At 39.1% G+C, this 19,197-nt stretch overlaps 1 protein-coding gene across 4 annotated transcripts in view; it reads right to left on the bottom strand.

Moving 5' to 3' along the window:
- Positions 1-19,197, bottom strand: part of EBF1 (EBF transcription factor 1) — a 393,384-nt gene that overhangs the window by 77,530 nt on the left and 296,657 nt on the right. For all 4 annotated transcript variants that reach the window (XM_025867126.2, XM_025867125.2, XM_073890484.1 and 1 more), the window contains exon 10: positions 2,805-2,931. In XM_025867126.2, the coding sequence (XP_025722911.1) occupies positions 2,805-2,931 (127 nt within the window). The remainder of the gene's footprint in view (positions 1-2,804; positions 2,932-19,197) is intronic.

The raw sequence follows: 19,197 nt of genomic DNA, 5'->3' as shown, positions 1-19,197 counted from the left end.
AAGAAAGAAAGAAAGAAAGAAAGAAAGAAAGAAAGAAAGAAAGAAAGAAAGAAAGAAAGAAAGAAAGAAAGAAAGAAAGAAAGAAAGAAAGAAAGAAAAAGAAAGAAAGAGAAAGAAAAAAGAACAGAAAGGTTTTATGACCCATCTCTGCCTTGGTTGATAAGTGGTAACAAGCACAGAGGTAAACTGAGTAAATCAGAAGCACCAGCCATGAACAAGTGACCCTGAGTAGGGCATTTAATGCTAATCAAGAGGCCATGTGTAGTAATTGGTGTAATCACCAATTAACAGAGATTCCCCTTTGTTAGAAATGATGTAATGTCACAGCAAGCTAATAGCCAACTCTATCAGTGGAGAAGTTTCTGTGCTAATTTCTTCAAAATTTTAATTTTCTAACACGGAGAGAAGTTAAACTCTCTCCTAAAATACTTAAAAGACTATATCTTCTTGTCTATTTCCCACAGTTTAAGGCAAGATCAGAAGAAGCATTTTTTCAGACTTTAAATTTCCTGCACACGTACACACGTGCGTGCACACCCAGGATTTCTCTCTCTTAGCCCTAACTACTTTGCTAGACTTGCAAATCTGTGCGCTTTTATCTTTGATCCCAATTCCTGTATGATACAGGTTTTCCAAGACGTGATTTCTTAAATTGATGGCAATTTTTTTAATGGTTAAAAAAATTCCAAATCATAATGGGTCCCTAGCTATTTTCTTTTGAGAACTTAAGTAATTTAGTGGGGATGATTTTTTTTTTTTAACTTTTATGGCCAGGTGGCTCAAGGGGATATTTTGTTGAACACTGATTAAAAATAATTTCTTCTAAATGAGACCTGACCACAAAATGGAACCATTAATGGGCAGGGATGTTGTCACCAAAGCGGAATCATGCCTGATTGCCTCTTGTACCTCCCACCACACAAGCATTTTCTTCTTCTTCTTTTTCTTCTCCTTTTTCTTGTTCTTAATAGCAGAGTAAATAAGCAGCCAGCAAGGCCTAAATGTTTCTGGCCAAAAACAGAGTCCAAACTCCTCAGAGAAAACATTTGGCCTCTGTGGTTTTGTAATATGTTCCAGAACACCGAGTTCAGTGAGGAACATTGTGAAAAACTCCCATCCATCGGAATGATGGTGGGGAATGTTACAGTATCAGAAGTTTCAATTGGTCCTTTTCCTGCAGGCCCATAATGAGGCTTGTAAAAAAAAAAAATAGTGCTATGTGGAAGTTCTCATGGGAAAAATGAATGGCAAGAAATCCTAGCTTTAAAAGAAACAGCTAATCTGCTAGTTTGATTGTTCTTCAAAACTTACGCTGAACCAATGAGCCTAATTAAAAACACTTGGCCTACTTCTATAAAGCATCATAGCTTTCTCTATGCTTCGTTTGTATACACCACAAAACTCCAGATAGACTATTATTTTTTCAAGTGCTCACTAACAAAGTGCTGACTTTGTTGGGATGGCTGAGCTAATTTCTTGAACTCAGTGTGAAACCTTAGCTAAACAAAATTGTGGTAATTTTCCTTAATTTGTAAAAGTGATCGGAGTGCAAACAAAATTCTCCTCTTGGGTCAATCCTATAATTTTCAATTAACTAAAACTAATCGTCAGGCAGGCACCAAACCTGCATTTTGTTTAAAGGGCTGGGAGGCATTTCCAAGGGTCAGGATGCATTAATTGTTTTTATAATTTTGGGAGAGAAGGAGAGAGAGAGAGCGAGAGAGAAATTGAGACTAACAAGTATGGTTGGTTTTGTTCCTAGTTTTAAAATACAAAAGGAAACATGCTTTGAGGTAAAATGTCACAGCAAAATAAAATTTGTCCTTTTAATTGTATGGTTATAATTAGGATATGTTAACAGAGTTATCTCTTCACTGCTCTAGAGCTTCTTTGTGTGAAAGCAACATATGCTCTATACTTAGTCAGGCCTGTGGTCCTCTACTGATTGAAGAAGGAAACGTGGGACAAGTTCCTGGAGACAGCTACCTAGGGATGACAGGTAGTAAAGCAGAGGGCCAAGAATGTCACTACTCCCAGTGCAGTCCACGGACCAAGATCATCAGCCTCCCCTGGGAGCTTGTTAGAGAGGCAGAGTCTCAGGTCCTACCCAGACCTACTGAATCAGAATCTGAATTATAGAAAGATCCGTGGGGGTTTGGCTAGCACATTACAATCTGAGGATCTCCTAAAGTACAATTGGACACTTAGGCTGTGTACTTGCATTTCCACAGGGAACCTGCCTGGTTCTCTCCATCTGATGGGTGGTCAATTCACCTTCACTCTGCAACCCTAGTTTCTTACTGCAAGGCAGGTAGGTAAGGCTGTTCGGGGAGGGCAAAATGCAGTTTACCGGGGAAGAAAGTACAAACCCAGAATGAAATAGGAAACTACCAATTTTCTAGCTATGACCAGGCTAGAAGGAAGTTGTACTGTTCATTAAAGCACATCCGTATTCCCTAAAGCAAATAAACCCCAATGCAGAGGGCTTAACATCCAGAGAGACTCCGAATTGTCTAGCACTTCATCCCCCTTTCCTTATTTCTCAGGCTGCTTCTTTAAGTATCCAATCAATTTTTTCTACTGATCCTCTCATTCAACATGGACACCCAGATGAATTCTTAAAATAATGATGATAATAATAATAGCAAGTCATTTGGTCATACATACGGTGAAATGGACTAAGCAGAAGAGGATCCTAGAAACTAGATTTTAAAATAAAATGCACACGTAAACATACAAGATAAAGTAAAATACCCACAAGGCCAAGGAAAAGCTCTGTGTCCATCATCTGCGGTGGTTCTTACCTGTGTAAATGAATCTTCCCGGTGTCCCTTTGCAGAACTGTTTCGATTTGTAGGACAATGTGACTTCTACAACACCAGGGATGTGCCGAGGAGGGGTCTGCACGCGGATGGCATGAGGAGTAATCAGCTGGGGAAGACATTGGGGAGGAAACTGTCACTGCGATATGTAAAGGACTAATTTCACAGCCTTCCCATCAGCTCTCAATAAACATAGCTTTAAAACACATAATTAACCTGTCAGTGTTTACATACTATCTTGATGGAACCTGTATCAAAGACACTGACAACAATATTTACAAGTGCTCCGAGCACAGCCACAACAACTTTATCTGAGTTTCCCTGCACAGCAGGCACTCTGCTTCCTGGTTTGAAGAGTGAACCTGGCCTAATGGAATGATTCATCTACTACAGGATATCCTTTGGAAAATCTCTGTTTGAGGCAGACACCCAAATCAGAGCTGAGCTCTACCATGCCTTTCCAGAAGTTGGTGGGCCTGGTGTTTGAACTGAGCCCTTGAACATGTGGAAAACACAGAAGTAGGAAATCAGTGGGCCAAGGCACTCTGATTAGCTGCAGAGCACACGTATGAAATACCCCTAAAGACCATTTGGTGCATTAACTACCAGAGGCACAATCAAAGAGCTTTAAAGGGGAAACCAAAGAAACTGCCTCCCTGGAATAGCTTAGAGATCTGGCAGAATTAAGGACTGTCCATAAAAGGGAAATGGAAGGTTGGGGAGGGGGCTGCAGAATGATCACTGGTCCATTATGCAATGCCACGTGCACAGTGAGAAAGTTCGTTTCTGAACCCTCTTGGCAATCAGATTACACTGAGAAGGAGAATTTATTTTTTATTACTCTTATCTTTGTTTATATAACTGAAATGTTATTAATGGTCGTAAAACTGGCATTATCTGGTTCTTTGAAAAATCCAGCCCTGGTATTTGACTGGTTGACCTCTGACGGTGCTGGATTCTACACGTTCTCTCTCTACAGTATCTGCAATTGCCCACTTCTTGACTCCTATCAGTCATTTAATTCAATATTTGTGGTACTGAGTCAGTATACAATGGATTAGCACTTGGGTTCATACTAACTTATGAGGATAACTTAGAAAAAGCTTTTTTTTTTTTTTAATGTGCAAACCAGACCCAATTCCAGTGTTTTGCCCAGAAAATTACAGGTGGCACTATGAAAGAACCACAGGTGACACCGTGAGAATCAAAGTGTCAGCCCTTGGGGCCCACCTGGGTAAACAGTCCTAACACCAAGTCCCAGGGAAAAGAATCTGAGAAAGTTGCTACTGTGAAAGTCCACAAGTAATTTCTGTCAAATGCTCTTTTTTGAAACATAAAGAAAAGGCCATCTGCATAAAAATTATTTCAGCTTAGTAATTAGAAATGCCTAGCCCTTTCTGTAGAATGTGTGGAGCCTTAGCTTATTTGCTGGAGACACACGAAAGATATTTCAGTAAGATCATGCATATGTGGAACCCCCAGAGACTGAGTTCATCTCCATGGGTGAGTGTTTTGGATGGCTAAAGTTTTAACCAGAAAAGCACACAAAAAAGTATTTACTTAAAACTTTGTCCTTTTCATATTTAATTTCTTCCCAAACCATTACATTTTTTTTCTAAAATAAGCAAAGTATATGTACTTTAATTTAGCCTTGATGAATCAAGATCATCATTTGGAAATATCTTGCTGTAATACAGAAAAGCCTACTTAGTGACTACTGAGGTATGAGGGGCTGTTTTCCCCTGCACTAAATGGCCTTAGATAACTATAATTTTTAAGTTATTTCTATTTTATTCAGTTTCTTGTCTTTTTTTTCCTGGTGTTCTTTACACCTTCTAATCTGCACTTCTAATCTGTAAGCACCAAAATCAGGAAATCAAGTTTACTATTGTGTAGAGAACAGAAGAAGGAAAGAGGCTCTGAAGGGCAGTAAAAGATGATCTTCCAAAATCAAACGCTGATGTTTAATCTCAACTCATCAAAGTGTTTTTGCAATGTTGGGAATTAACACTTGATGAGCACCTAGGAAGTATCTACTACGTGGCTGAGGAATTTACATACAGACACTAATTTTGTCAAATCAATGACCAAATTATCATTATTATTATTATTATCCTTTTTTCCAGATGTGAAAACACAATCCTAAAATTGCTAAGTTGCGTGTACACAGATAACCCTTGTTAGCGCAAGTTTGAGCAAAACGTGACACCGATGCAGCTCAAAAAATGACTGGGACAAACACTTCCTACCTAATCATAGAGAAGAACTTGTTCATATGGAAACTTTTTAAAGTCTAAAGTAATAAACTCAAATTTTTCAGATCCCAAGATGGGCGTGGGTGGTTTTTTCTATCTCCATTCAATATCCATGTTTCATTTGCTGCTTGGTCCTTAGCTGTATTTTTTATGATGGAAGTAGCCATATTGTTAGATTCCAAATAGGTGGTATACTTCTATTTTTAAGAGTTACTTGGGATGCAGAGTTACATTAATTCACAATAACACTTAGGAGAACTTTTAGCCAGTTAGAAAATACTTCACCTGCCTTCCCTTTCAGGGGAAATAAATTTTAAAAGGTGGAAAGATATTAGTAAATAGATGAATAGAAACATCTTCTTACGTATAAGGACTTATTACCAATGAGCTGCTACCCCAAGTAACAGAATTCATGGGCTTTCTGAATTCATTATATAGGACTGCAGTGAAACTACTGAGTTAAGAGTGAGGTATTGGCATAAAGCAGTAGGCTCAGGAAATTGAAACAGATTTTCATTTATGATTTCACTTTCAATTTTAATCAATCACCTTAACTAAAGCAGAGATTCCTTCTTGAAATAACTGTCCTTCGCAAATGAGGTAGAATATGAATTATCATTAAAGAACGAATTTGTTGATGTTTTCCTCGCCGTGGATGTTAGTCTGCAAACAGCCTCTGGCATTGACATATGATATTGATGCCTTACAGAGGAAAAACATTTTTTCTAACTTGTATCAATTTGAAAGCACAGGCTTATTTACTAATCACTCAGAGAATCATAGACTTTATTGCTGGAAGGAACTCTAGTAATCATTTAAAACTAACCCTCTCATTTTAAATTCTGAAGACACAAAATTCTAGAAAAATCTCCTGGCTTCAAAAATTGACCCAATATCTTAGGGGAAAAACAGGGTCTAAATCTAGAAGTCTAGAGCCCAAGACAACCACCACCAGGCCACCACTGTCCCAGGATGGATAATTTCCCACATCGTTCTAACCTGCTTGAACTGAGGTAGCCACTCCAAGAAACAGAATGAGGAAGGGCTCTGGTAAATCTAAAATTTCCAAACTCCCATTATTGGAATACCATTTTCTCAGTTTTGTTGTAACTGTATACCACCTATTACAATTCTGTACTTAATATTTTAAAAAATCAACTACTTTTTTGTTTAAAATAACTTATTTTTTAACAAGGTATATTTTTTTAAGATTTTATTTATTTATTTGACAGAGAGAGAGCAGGAGAAGGAACACAAGCAGGGGGAGTGGGAGAGGGAGAAGCAGGCTTCCTGCCAAGCAGGGAGCCCGATGCGGTGCTCGATCCCAAGACCCTGGGATCGTGACCTGAGCCCAAGGCAGACGCTTAATGACTGAGCCACCCAGGCGCCCCTAAAATAACTTATTTTTAAAGGAAACTTTATATCACTCTCCCAACTGGAAAACTGGTATCCTTGCCAAAATAAGAAGGCAGTAGAAATGGTAATTTTAAAGTTAATATGATGTTGTTAAATTATAACTAAATAATGCTCACAACCTGAAGGGGTTTACTGAAAGGGGAAACTAGTGTTAGATGCTACAGACTTATTTGCCCCAACTCAGACTTACTCCCTTAATATTAATCAGAAGATTAAAAGACAAACAAAAAAACACCTTCCTCACTATGTGATTCAGTCCTGCCTGATGTCTGTGTCAAACCCAAAGTTCCTATACCACTAGAGACACATGATCCATACTTTGGGAAATGCTGTTCTAAGTGATTAAAGAACAGATTCACTCCGGACTTAACTTCCTTAAATCACAAGCCAAACCAGTTGAGCTAAATATAAATATTCTTATGAAACTGTAGCATCTGACACTACTTTCTGCCTTGTTGGAAGTCTCTACTTTCTTCACTTCTGTGACACTAATTATAAGACCTAAGACTTGCGTGTCTGATGGTTTACCACAGCACTTTCACATTCACTATCTTTTAAAACCCATCCTTGCAGGATATGTATTCCAGATGAGGAAAGCCGAGGGTCAAACAAGTTTAACAAATACTGTCTTGAAACACTAGGAAGAAAACCAGTTTCTTCTGCTTGTAAATAAGTGTTTTCTAGAGTTCTTCTCTTATTCATTGGTTCCTGTTTTCCTCACTTGCCAACTTTTCCTTTCTGCCAACTTATTAACTGTTGAAATTTTACAAATTTTGTTCTATATTTTCTTCTCTTTTTACTTGCCTAACATTTCTTGAGTTTACTCATTGGCTCAACCACCTCAGTTAGACTGACTTCCAAATCTACACCTGTAGCTTTGATTTCTTTGGCCACGCACCAAATTTTTATTAGCAACAGAGAAACAGAATCTCCCGGAACACATCTAATTGCTGCCTCAATCCCAACATGACCGAAGCTAAATTTACCATCTTACTACTTATAAATGTAGTGTTTGCTCCCATGTTCCCACTCTCAGTTAAGGGAATGCTATCCTTTGAATCACCCAAAATAGGATCATCTTTATTTTTTCTACCTTCAGTTTTTCTTTCAGTCATTTTGATTTTTCCACCACTGACCTCCATTGGCTCTTTGCTTTACCACTTTCTTCTGTTCAGGTTGTTACCATTTCCTACTCTGAGAATTACAATAGTGCAATTGCCTTTGAAACGGTCTCTACTTCTACTTTTTTGCCAAAATTATCTTCTTTAAATATAACCTCATCATGTCGTTGCCTTACTCAAACCCTCGATTGCCCCCTTTACACAGAGTATATAATCCAAACTCCTTGGCACAATATTCAGGGTGCCCTAAGGCCTGGCAGCCAACCTCCCTTTCTAGTCCTACTTCCCACTTTGCTTTTACCCATTCTGGAGAGTAGGGCATGTGGATGCATGAAAACACCACAGCCTTGCCTAACATCTTTGCTTTGTTCATGTCATTCCTTGCCAACATGTTCCCCTACTGATATTCTACTTATTCTTTAAAACGATGTACTTTCTCTTCCATTAAGTTTTACTCGGTCTTAAAAGTCAGAGTTACCTGCACCTTTGTAAGAGCTTATATAATTATGACATGTATTCTGTAACATTTAATATCCTCTTTTGCTCTGTGCCGTAAAGATTTTCCTACACATTTTTCTCTCATTAGATAGTTCCTGAGATCGGTGACAGGGTCTAATTCATATTTTTTAAAGATTTCATTTATTTATGTGAGAGAGAGAATGAAATAGAGAGAGCATGGGGGGGGAGGGTCCGAGGGAGAAGCAGACTCCCCGCCGAGCAGGGAGCCCGATGTGGGACTCGATCCCGGGACTCCAGGATCACGACCTGAGCCTAAGGCAGTCGCTTAACCAACTGAGCCATCCAGGCGCCCCTCTAATTCATATTTGTATCCTCTAAAGTATTTAACCTAATGCTCTATATACAGGATATTTCCAAAATATTTCTGGAATAAACACGTACATAAATTAGGCCAGAATTCTACAAGAGGTTTGACTCCATTAGGCATAGTAATACCTATCCATAAGAGTTCACTGTTCCTAACCTGATAATTTTTAACTCTCATTCCCTAATTAAACTGCTCTTAAAATGAATTATCCAACTGGCTTAGTGCTCAGGTCCCTGCATGAGACCACTGCTCAGATTTCATCTAAGTGGTAAAAGAGAAGAGGATGTCTGAAGGTCTGTGACTCTTGTGAGAAGGAAGAAGAAGAAATAAAAGAAAGAAGAAAGGTTAAGAAAGTAATACTAAGGAAACAGTCCACAAAAAAACAATGCTAAATGTTAACTGTGTGTTTCTGGACAGATGACATGTGATTCATCTGCTCTCTCTCCTCCTCGCACGTGCGCGTGTGTGCTTACACAGGAAATAATCACATAAATAATTCTAGAATAAGTAAATTTGTACATTCGCAGGTATTACTTTTATTATGAGAAAAATTTTACTAAAGATCAAATGTAGAATAACATCAGTTTTGTGCAATAGGTACTGCATTTAATTATATAAGAATTAGATCTATGTCTGCATATGGAAAAAAGACTAAAAGGAAAATCATCAAAATGTCAAGAATAGTTACCACCAGATTGTAAAGCTATGGCTAATTTTGTTTTCCTCTGCATACCCCTTTGAATTCTCTAACTTCTCAACAATAAGAATGCATTAATATTATAATCAGAAGAAATAATTTTTAGGGGTGGCATTCCAATGAAAAGATACACATGGCTCTGCAAGGCCCAGGAGAGGCTGCCAGCACACCAAGGACATGTGGCAGCAGGGATCACATTCCTTCCAAGCTGCTGGTGTGAGCATTTTCTCTTTTCCAGACTCAGAGCCCGAGAGCAGATGAGTGCTACGCCGGCTGGCCAGGTGAGGCACGCTTGTGGTGAGAGATGGAGCGCAGACGTGGGGGAGGTGGACGCGGCCTATGCTCCACCAAAGCAGGAGAAACAGGAAAGAGGAGCTCTTCTGTGAATAGACCAGAAAGGGAGGGAGATGGAGGGTGCAGGGAGGTAGGTGCAAACCTCCAAAAAGGCAGTTTGCAAATTCTGGAAGCCCAGAAGAAGGGCCTGGGAGAGGGTAACTCTCTAAATAGTTTTTATAAATTCCTTTCGCAGGATCAAAAGTGGGATCCAGGGGCGCCTGGGTGGCTCAGTCGTTAAGCGTCTGCCTTCGGCTCCGGTCATGATCCCGGGGTCCTGGGATCAAGCCCCGCATCGGGCTCCCTGCTCAGCAGGAAGCCTGCTTCTCCCTCTCCTGCTCCCCCTGCTTGTGTTCCCTCTCTCGCTGTCTCTCTCTCTGTGTCAAATAAATAAATAAAATCTTTAAAAATAAAAAAATTTAAAATAAGTGGGACCCGCATGGGAGGTAAAGGTGGGTACCTAGTATTTAAAAATGTTAATGGAAACATGTTGCGGAATTGTGGGGGGAAAGAGCAAGTCTTCAGAATGACTTTCTTCTCTGAGAGCCAGTAGCACTCTAGCTCACACTAAGTGGAGGGCGGTGGGGACCTTAATGGTGGCTTCTGCAACAGTGGCCTTTTCTTATCCTCTAACTATGTGCCAGGTGCTGTGCAAACTCCTTCACTGATTTCTGTCCTGCAGCGTTAGGGGCAGGGATGGGCGCTAGCTGGCTCACAGATGTGGAAGATGAGCTTCAGGCAAGTTAAGAAACACGATCACGAAGTGGCAAGTCTGCCTGACTGAGGGCCACCATTGTATATTGTACTGTCCCTCCCAACTGCTGTTCATGGCTTTTCCATAATTGCTGTCACATGGACTTTCCAACCTGTCTCCACTGCTGACAGGATAGAACGAGTCCTCAGCTTCTACAACCTTAAAGGTTCTGGCAGCGCAGTAGGTACTTAAAATAGCCTTTTTCATTGTTGAGAAGCTAGCTGAGAATTATTTCTCGGCAAAAAAAAAAGCAATTCCAAGGTAAGCCTTTATGTGTGTTTTCTAACCAATGGGACTATATGAAATAAATGCAACTTGAAGTTCCAAGCCACAAAGCCAGAAAAATAACTAGGATTACTAGAAAGCACACTAGTGAGTTTTCCTTGTTAGCCTTAGAGTCCTAATATTTTAGCCTTAATCACTTTCAACACACACAGAGTCCAAACAAGCAAAGACTTAAAGAGAAGGGGTAAAAAGGAAGTTTCTTCTCTGGAGAAATAATTAACAGTCAAGACCAGAAAAAGCCTTAAGTGGGTTCTGGTGCAGCAGTCTTTAGGTGTTACCCACCCAAGGGTCTGGGTTCTAACATACACTGGCCCCACCACCCATTGTCACTTCTCTGTGCCTCAGTTTACTCATCCCGCACTGCACTGGCCTATCTGCTCTGTGGGAGTGCTTATAATAATGTTAAATATGCTTTGTGTTGGGGTAGAGCTTCTCTAGAGGCCCTAAAGCTCTTTCCAGATTAATTTTTTAATTTATGTATTAATAATTCTCACAGCATTCTCCCTCCTCCTCAATTAGGATAATAATATCCATCTCTTTTGAGATAGGCAGGGGGTGCTGAGTGATGGACACGAAGCAGACATTTAAATAAGAAAACTGTAACATAAAAGCATAATTAAAGCTTCAAAACCAAATTGACTAAGGATTTTTAAAGAGACACCACAGTAGTAGTGACCAAACAAGTAAACTTATTTTTCCTCCACTCTGAAACATTCATCTTTCTCTAGTTAAACGTGGTGTTTAAAAAATATTATTTTCAGGAGTTCCTAAGGGAAGTTGAAATATGAAAAGTGTATATTCATGGCGACTGTACTGGCTAAATCTCCATATTATATCTCTATTTCCCTGAAGTGGATACAACATAAATCAGTGGATGCCATCTCTTCTCCTGAGTCCCTCAGTGCATTCTGGCTGTTCCCTAATCAGAGTTCTCTGGGTTTCGTAACACAGATTTTTTCGTTCCCAGGAATTGCCTGTCTCAAAGGCAGTATATGATTTCTCAGAGAACGTGAGAGAAAGCCAGTGGAGGCATTTACTGTTTCACAAACATTCTGGTTTCCTTTTGTCCTTTCAAGAAAATAACTTTAGCCCAATGTTTAACAAAATATGTTGGGTCACATGAATTTGCAAAGATAAACTTTATGTATGAATGTCAGAGGAGACTTGAAACTAAAATCTCGGGAGTTGAGTTAAATAAGGGATTTAAGACCTAAGCTTTTGAAGGGTCAGAAGTATTCCTTTACACTGCCTGAAATTTCTCTCATATGTAGAAAGAGACACACACACATAGTAGAGAGATGTGGATATATTTTCCTATTTATTGTCTGCAACCCCAAGTAGAATATAAGCCCTGTGAGGATATGAACTTTGTCTTTCTTGTTTTCAGTTTTTAACAGTGCCTGGGAAGCAGTAGGCACTCAGTAAATACTTGCTGAACACTGAGTGAATGAATACCGTAATGCTATTAACCACCACTAATAATTTTAGATAAAGAGTCAATAAAGTCACTTGTGAATCGACAAAAAAGAAATAATCAATACCACTCCACTAGAAAAACTTTTTACTAAAAAAACTGTTTACTTTTACCCCCTCCCAAAAAAAACTTCAAGCTTCCTGGTATCCTCATTAAGCATTCACAAAAATATACTACCCAACTCTTCTGACCAAGAGACTAACCAGGTCCCTAATTCAATGCAGTTAATTGTACAAAACAAAACAGCAACAAGATCATATTTCAAAATAACAGATTTGGGAGAAAAAAAGCTAAAATAAATACATTATACTTCAACTACCTTTGGTTTTGTGGGTTGATTTATTTATTTATTTTTCAGTAATTTATTTTTTAAATAAACTTTCTCTAGCTCTTTCCCAGGATGTAAATCTTGTGCCAACTGGGCCCCATTAAAGACTGGATCCCATCCTGACCATCTGGGAGCTGGAAAAGCACTGGTGAGTTCCTGAGGTCCAGAGTATTCCAGAAGGAGAGGACTGGACACCCGTAACGCCAGCCCCTGTGGTTTGAAAGTGCACAATGAGCTCTTTTTCAAGGTTTGTTTTTCTAAATTCAGTTAAGAAGGAACATCATTCCCTGCTCGGGTCTGGCTTAGGGTCCTGGGTTGCTGCTTGTTTGTTTGAAAATTAAAATATAAAAGGAAAACTAAAGCCAGATACATTTATGGAAGAGACTAAATGTTTGTTAACAAAGCTGGCGGTTTGCAAGGCAGAATCTTTGCCTATGGAATTAGGAAGGAAAAACAAAAAAGCCAAAAGATTGATAGGTGGGGTAGCAGGGAATGAACTCACCTTTCAACAAAATACTTTTGGTCTTTCCAAGTTCCAAGAAAGGGATATTAAAGCTATACGGTACTAAACAGAGATGCATTTGAACAGTTTTTGTGTGTGTGTGGCATAGTTCACATTTGCATACAGTTTACACTGATACTTGCACATATATTCGGTAATTCCTCATTTAACATGCCCCTTCAGGAAGTGAGCTGCACAGAAAACCAGAGCCAAACCCCTTTTAATACAGCACCACAACAGCTGCTTTCCTTGGGAGTCTTTTGAGGATGCATTACACACATCTTGCTGTTTTAGAGAGAATATATTGAATATAATTGCCATCTCTGTCTTGATGACACAGGGCCACTGTCATTATGAACAGTCATTAATGTGCCACACAGTAATAGAGTCCTGCGTCTGCTTTTTAGGTTTTCCATTTCCGCCCTTGACATTAAGTTGTCATTTCTGCTGTCACTGAGCCTGCTCGTAACAACCTGCCTCTAGTTTGCTCCTTCTGATTTGCTATGACCTGGGAAAACAGATAAGATAGTTTGTTAAAAATTATTGTTCTGGTTACCCCAAAGTCTGTTATTTTCTATATTTACTTTTTTTTTTTTTTTGACAGTTGAGGTTATATAACAGTTTCTTTGGGTAAGTGTGGTTTTACTACAGTCTTATTTGATGGCTAAAAGATGGCTCTGGAGTCATAGAGATTTTTGGTTCAGGTCCACGCTTTGTAAATTACCAGCTGTGGAACCTTTGAAAAGTCACTCAACCTCTTTGGCATTCAGTTTCATTACCTGAGAAGAAGGTGGGACAGGGGGAGGAGGCTAGCTATCTAATTAATCTAAGGATTAATTGACATAATGCCTATAATGAGTTTAGGAGAAGGTCTCACTGGTATCAATCACCTAGAAAGTGCTAGTCTTATTATTACTTAATCCTCACTATAACCAACAGATTCACACTAAGGTAATTATGTGCATCCTTATTGCACAATAAATATATCTAAATATAAACTACCTAATCACGCATGCATTAACAAAAACTAAACTGCAATCTATCTGGTCCTGACACTTTGAAGCATCATTGAATACAATGGTTGCTAATAAGGAGCATTTGTTGGAAGGAAGGAAGGAAGGAAGGAAGGAAGGAAGGAAGGAAGGAAGGAAGGAAGGAAGGGAGGGTGTCATTCAATATTATTTTGTAAAAATTTGTATAAATTAATGCCTCTGACATGTAAGGATCTGTGCTAAACACTGAGAGACTAAGCTGAATTTAGCATGGATCCTGCCTTATGAGAGAGAACATCCCTTTAAATCACAATAACTAAAGATAGAAAGTTATAAGGAACATAATATGGTACAGATAAGACTGTGTAGGAATTTAGGATGAAGGGAAATATTCAATATTTAAACTGTAAGGGAAGATTTCACAAACAAAAGGGGCATTTTACTGGATCTTAAAGGGCAGAAGAATTTGCACACAGAGAGGAGGGAAACACATTGTGGAAGAAGGAATGGCATAAGAAAGGTGAGAGTACAGAGGCAAAAAAATCAGTCTGGGTATAAGGAGTCCGCTAACGACTCAGTGTGACTAAAGCCTAAGTTAAGGCAAATAGTGGGCAAGGATGTTAAAAAGAGAGGTCAGAGCCTTCACGGGGCATGCTTGAATCCCAAAGTGAGGGGCTGTGGGTTTAGGAAGGAGGAAGCCAGGAGGTTGTATAAGGAGGGAGGCTTTAGTTCAGACCATTAGGGAGCCGTTCCAGCAAGCTGTTTAGAGCACACATATAAAATGAACACAACGCTATATAGTTATCCATTTTCTTCATAAAAGTCACATGACTGCAGCCAGGTGTGAATTTTGTCTTCGATTCATGTTAAAATTAGAAATGCATCACACTTGTCTGGTTTCCATTTTCAAGTGATGGGCACATACTTGCGCCTCCTGAAAGCACTGTAAACAACTAAAGGAGAATGTCATCTTAAAGTCATTTTTAACCATCCCATGATTATTAACACAGAGGATAGATTTCGAGTGCCTTAGTCATTAAAAATAAAAATATAGACTAAAGCCTTTTTAGGAATAAGGTGAGCATGGTTGTAACTATGTAACTACGTTAAAGAGGCCTCTAGAGTATTTTTAATCTGTTTTTTAAATATGCTGGCTCATTTAAAAATGACTCCCCATAAAATAACTTGGGCTTGAAAGGTGTTCTTCAAAGTCACATTCAAAGTTTAATGCAACCGGTTCAGGCTGCTCCTTTTATTCCTTACAAATAAAGTTTATAATTTTGCACTAAGCATCTTCCACTTAACAGGTGATCAGTAAGTACAGGTTGCATACAGACTTGGCAACTTATATATTTAGGGCAAGTAGGAAACCATGAATTATTTTTAAATCCATGCATTTCATCAACTTTGAATTAAACTTATACATGTAGGCCCCAAAATATATAAAATAAATGACACAGACATTTATAGACCATATTATGAAATTTTAAAAGATATTTGTGATAATGTCTTTCTCTGCCTTTCTTAATTTTATTTTTTATTTGAATGGAATTGTATTGCATATAAATGTGGTATAAATAACAGTCATCAGAATGTCAGTGCCATCATGTATAAAATTTGGGAGGGTTTGGTAAATATAAGGAAGTTTATTAGAAGACTAAAGAAATACCATGAGAAAACTGGAATGAGAGAAAGTTGAATGGGGGGTGAGGCTGGTGTCTGGAGAACTGGGCTGTGACCCCAGCACTAAGTAGTAGCTAATGCATTCCCAGGACAAGTCACAGTATGACTCTGGAGCCTCTTTTTCCTCATTTCCAAAAAACAGCTGCACTTGATGACTGGAAAGTTTCCTCAAAGCCCTCGAAATTTTGTGATTCTACATGTAGTTCCGTAAAAATCAAGACCAAACAAAAAGGCCTGGGAAATTTCCAGTGGGAATGTGTACGAGTTATAGCCATTCATTTTTCAACATCACAGAGGGGCAAATGCTATTTTTTATTTACAATCCTTCCTCTGAGCTTTGTGTACAGATGAGAATGGAAAGGAGAGATAGGAAAGAAGTCAGGAACTACATTTAAAACTGTGTTTTCCAACTTTTGGATTAAAACAGGAAATCATTTCTCAGCCCCCAAACTGCCTTTTATTTACCTAACTATATTCACCCCCAGCACCCCCCCCCCCGAAGTTTCTTTGGATTTCCCCCTATCTCTGGGAATGCAGTTGAAGAAAACATTCATCTGGATGCAAAAGACAACATGTAGCCCCTGTGTGAGGCTCACTGGTTCATACAGTGATAAAACTGGTTTCTCCATCTGAGCTAAGAGGTTCCAGCAATCTTTAAATGTAACTCTCCTGCAAAATCACAGGGCATCTAATGCCAAGTGTGCAGTGACTAAAACCAGACGCAAAATATGAGAGAAATTCTGTTCAAAGCCTGCAGCATTAAAGAATAATGGCTTTACACATTCCTGATCTAATCTGAATAATACTCTGCAAATATTTCAGATGATTTTCTCACATCTACCCCAGACCAATCACTTGACTAGATTTCATGACTTTACTTCATTAACATGAAATCCATCCATCCCCAATATATCCTCCTATAAGGTGATTCCTGAAAAAAGTTTCTGTGGTCACAAAATTTTGTATTCCAGGTATTCACAGTGCATATTAGTATCTCAAAAGCTTTGCAAAGTCTTAGAACAAGGATCAGTTGAATTTATTTGACTCAACATTTCCCAGACTTACCAGGAAAAACCTCCCTCCCTCATCTCCCATAGCATACGTATTGATATCCCAAAGAATTGGTATATTCCACAGAGCTATCTGGAAAATGAATTAGACCAACACTGTGGTCTAGGTCCCAGGATTATATCAGATACCAGGACTTGAGGTGTAGAGAGCAGAAATACAGACTAAAGATACAGCAATAAGGAGATCCAATTTTGTAGCTAACTAAATGGTTTTGATGACGTTCAAAGAATGCTTTTGCAAATAAACACGACATTGGTATACTGCAAGTGTGCCGTAAATGTAAAGAATAATAGTGGAAGAAAAGAAGCTACTTGCTACCCATCATCACTCTTACTCTGAAGGGACTCTCAAGGGAATAAACTCTAGATAAAAGGAATTATACAATTGTAGCTGATTTCAATGAGGATTTAGTCTAAGCCCCTCATTTTAAGATGGGGAAACTAAGGCCCGATGACCAATGCTAACTAAAATCTAGATCCTCTGATTGAGCAGTAGAAAGACTACAATTAATACCCACATCTCCTGACTGGCTCCTTGCCTGCTGCCACCCCACGCAATCTAAACTCTTGCTTGGATGATTGTCTGCCTGAAGTCCCCTTCATCCCCTGCTCCTCACCAATCTCGCCATTGTACTTTCCTTACAAGCATCTTAAATATCTTAGGCTGTATAAATTCTCCCAGAGATTGCTGTGATTAAATCAAAGGACTGTGAGAGCCTAAAATACCTAGCAGAGAGATCCATCTGTACATAACAGGAGCTTGACTGGTTGTTTGGACAGTCTACTTTTGCCTGTACCATTCTCTGTGCCTTCTAGAACCTTGCTTTGAATTTTAAACTAGTAATTTAACACTGGATTATAAAAATATATTATGTAACTCCCTAATTTGTTTCATGAGAGCAAGTTCCAAATAAAACACCAAATTCCATAAAGCCTAATTGTGATCACTCATAGTACCTATCCCAGTGCTAGACACCAACAGGCAAGCCAAGCAGTACTCATTGCTTAGCAATTAGAGCTGTTCAAGGAAAGATTAAAATAAGTATTAATTCTACAAACTAGTAGTAGGAGCCCCTCCCTCCACCAAATCACATGTTGATGGAAAAGCAAAAACAACCAAGAGTATCTCTGATCAAGAAAAAAAGCTCAACCCATGTTAATCACGAGCACACGTCAACCTTGTTGGTTTTCCTGGGTTTATATATAAAACACTACAAATATTTTGTTGTTGTTGTTAAGTCTTTTGGAAAAAGGATAAGATGCCCAAGGGTATCAGTATAATAATTTGCTTTCTAGAAAGACAGAGAGGAGAAAGCGCAAGAAACAATGAAGAAGAATAACAAAGATGGCAAACCAAATTCACAAGAAAGCCATGTAGTTCACCCCAAGCTTGGGAGCCCACAGAAGGCAGCCCTGAGTGAGGAGCAATGGAGTGCCACCTTTCTTTTTCCCAACCCTCAGGGGGCAATCAGTGAGCTAAACTGAACTACTGATTTGCAAAAATTGGGTTGGTAGGGAAAGAGCATAGATGAGGGTAAATTAAGCCAGCCCTATTTTCTCTCACTCTTTTTAAAATTCTTTAGCTAAAAAAAGACTCCAAATAATAGCATCAGCTGCTAAGCTAAAATGTTATCTGCTTGTCCTGGTGCACCAGCCTGCTTCCTGAGTGCTTTGGGCTATAGAGTGAGGAAATGGAGAAGAGATAAAAGTCTACGTAAAATTAGAAGTACTAGATCTTAGAGGTGGCAAAACTTCAAGAGATCATATGGCCAGGGGACAAAGAGTCAGATAAATAGGGGTCCTATCTAGAGATGAGGCCCCAACAGGTTCACTGTCCAGCCTAAGTTCTCTACGTTGACAAGGAAGAGGTTGTCTTCTGCCCCTAACACAAGGCATGTATTCTTCATAAGGATAAATTCTTCCTGGAAGCCAATGGCTCCACCCACAAGCCTATACAACCAGAAAATGAAGGGATCACTCTGATTCCTCTGCATCCCAAGTCTACCTCAGCCTGGAAGGTGATAATAATTGTTAAGATACCCATCCCCACCTCACCACAGTACAAGAAATCAATGGCAATGGTGAGCATTACACCCTAGTCTGCCGTGATAAAACACGAGGGTAAAAATTCTGGCATAGGCTAAATCATGGACAGTTAAGAAGGTGAGGCCCTGGGGATGGGTTCAAATCCCATGTGCACCCCTTGATCACTGAATAGCTTGTTTAACTTCCCCAAGCCTCAATTTCCTCATCAGTAAAACAAGAACAACATGCTCGCCGGAGAGCCATACCAAATGCTCAGCATGGTACCTGGCAGGAGCCAAGTGCTCAGTGAATGTTAGCTGATATTAGTCATACTACACATTTTTCCACAGATCTTTCACAGATATCCTCTCTTAAGTACTCACAGTATTGAGTTCTGAATCTATCCAATGGAAGCCTGAAGAAATGGCCCCAGAACTAGTGGGTATTTTTTGCCTCTACCAAAATGAAAGGTATTTATGTAATTTTATGTGATTAAAAACAACCGCCATGGTTACTACTACTATTACTAGTACTAGTACTAGTAGCTCTCCTACCCTATTACCTGGATTACTATGCATGTTTTTTTTTTCATTCTCCTATTTCTGTCCTTCTTC

The sequence above is a fragment of the Callorhinus ursinus genome, unplaced genomic scaffold (assembly GCF_003265705.2).
Source record: "Callorhinus ursinus isolate GAN/ISIS: 27379988/994484 unplaced genomic scaffold, GSC_fseal_2.0 scaffold3, whole genome shotgun sequence".
NCBI lineage: Eukaryota > Metazoa > Chordata > Mammalia > Carnivora > Otariidae > Callorhinus > Callorhinus ursinus.
This window is presented reverse-complemented; position numbering and strand designations above follow the sequence as displayed.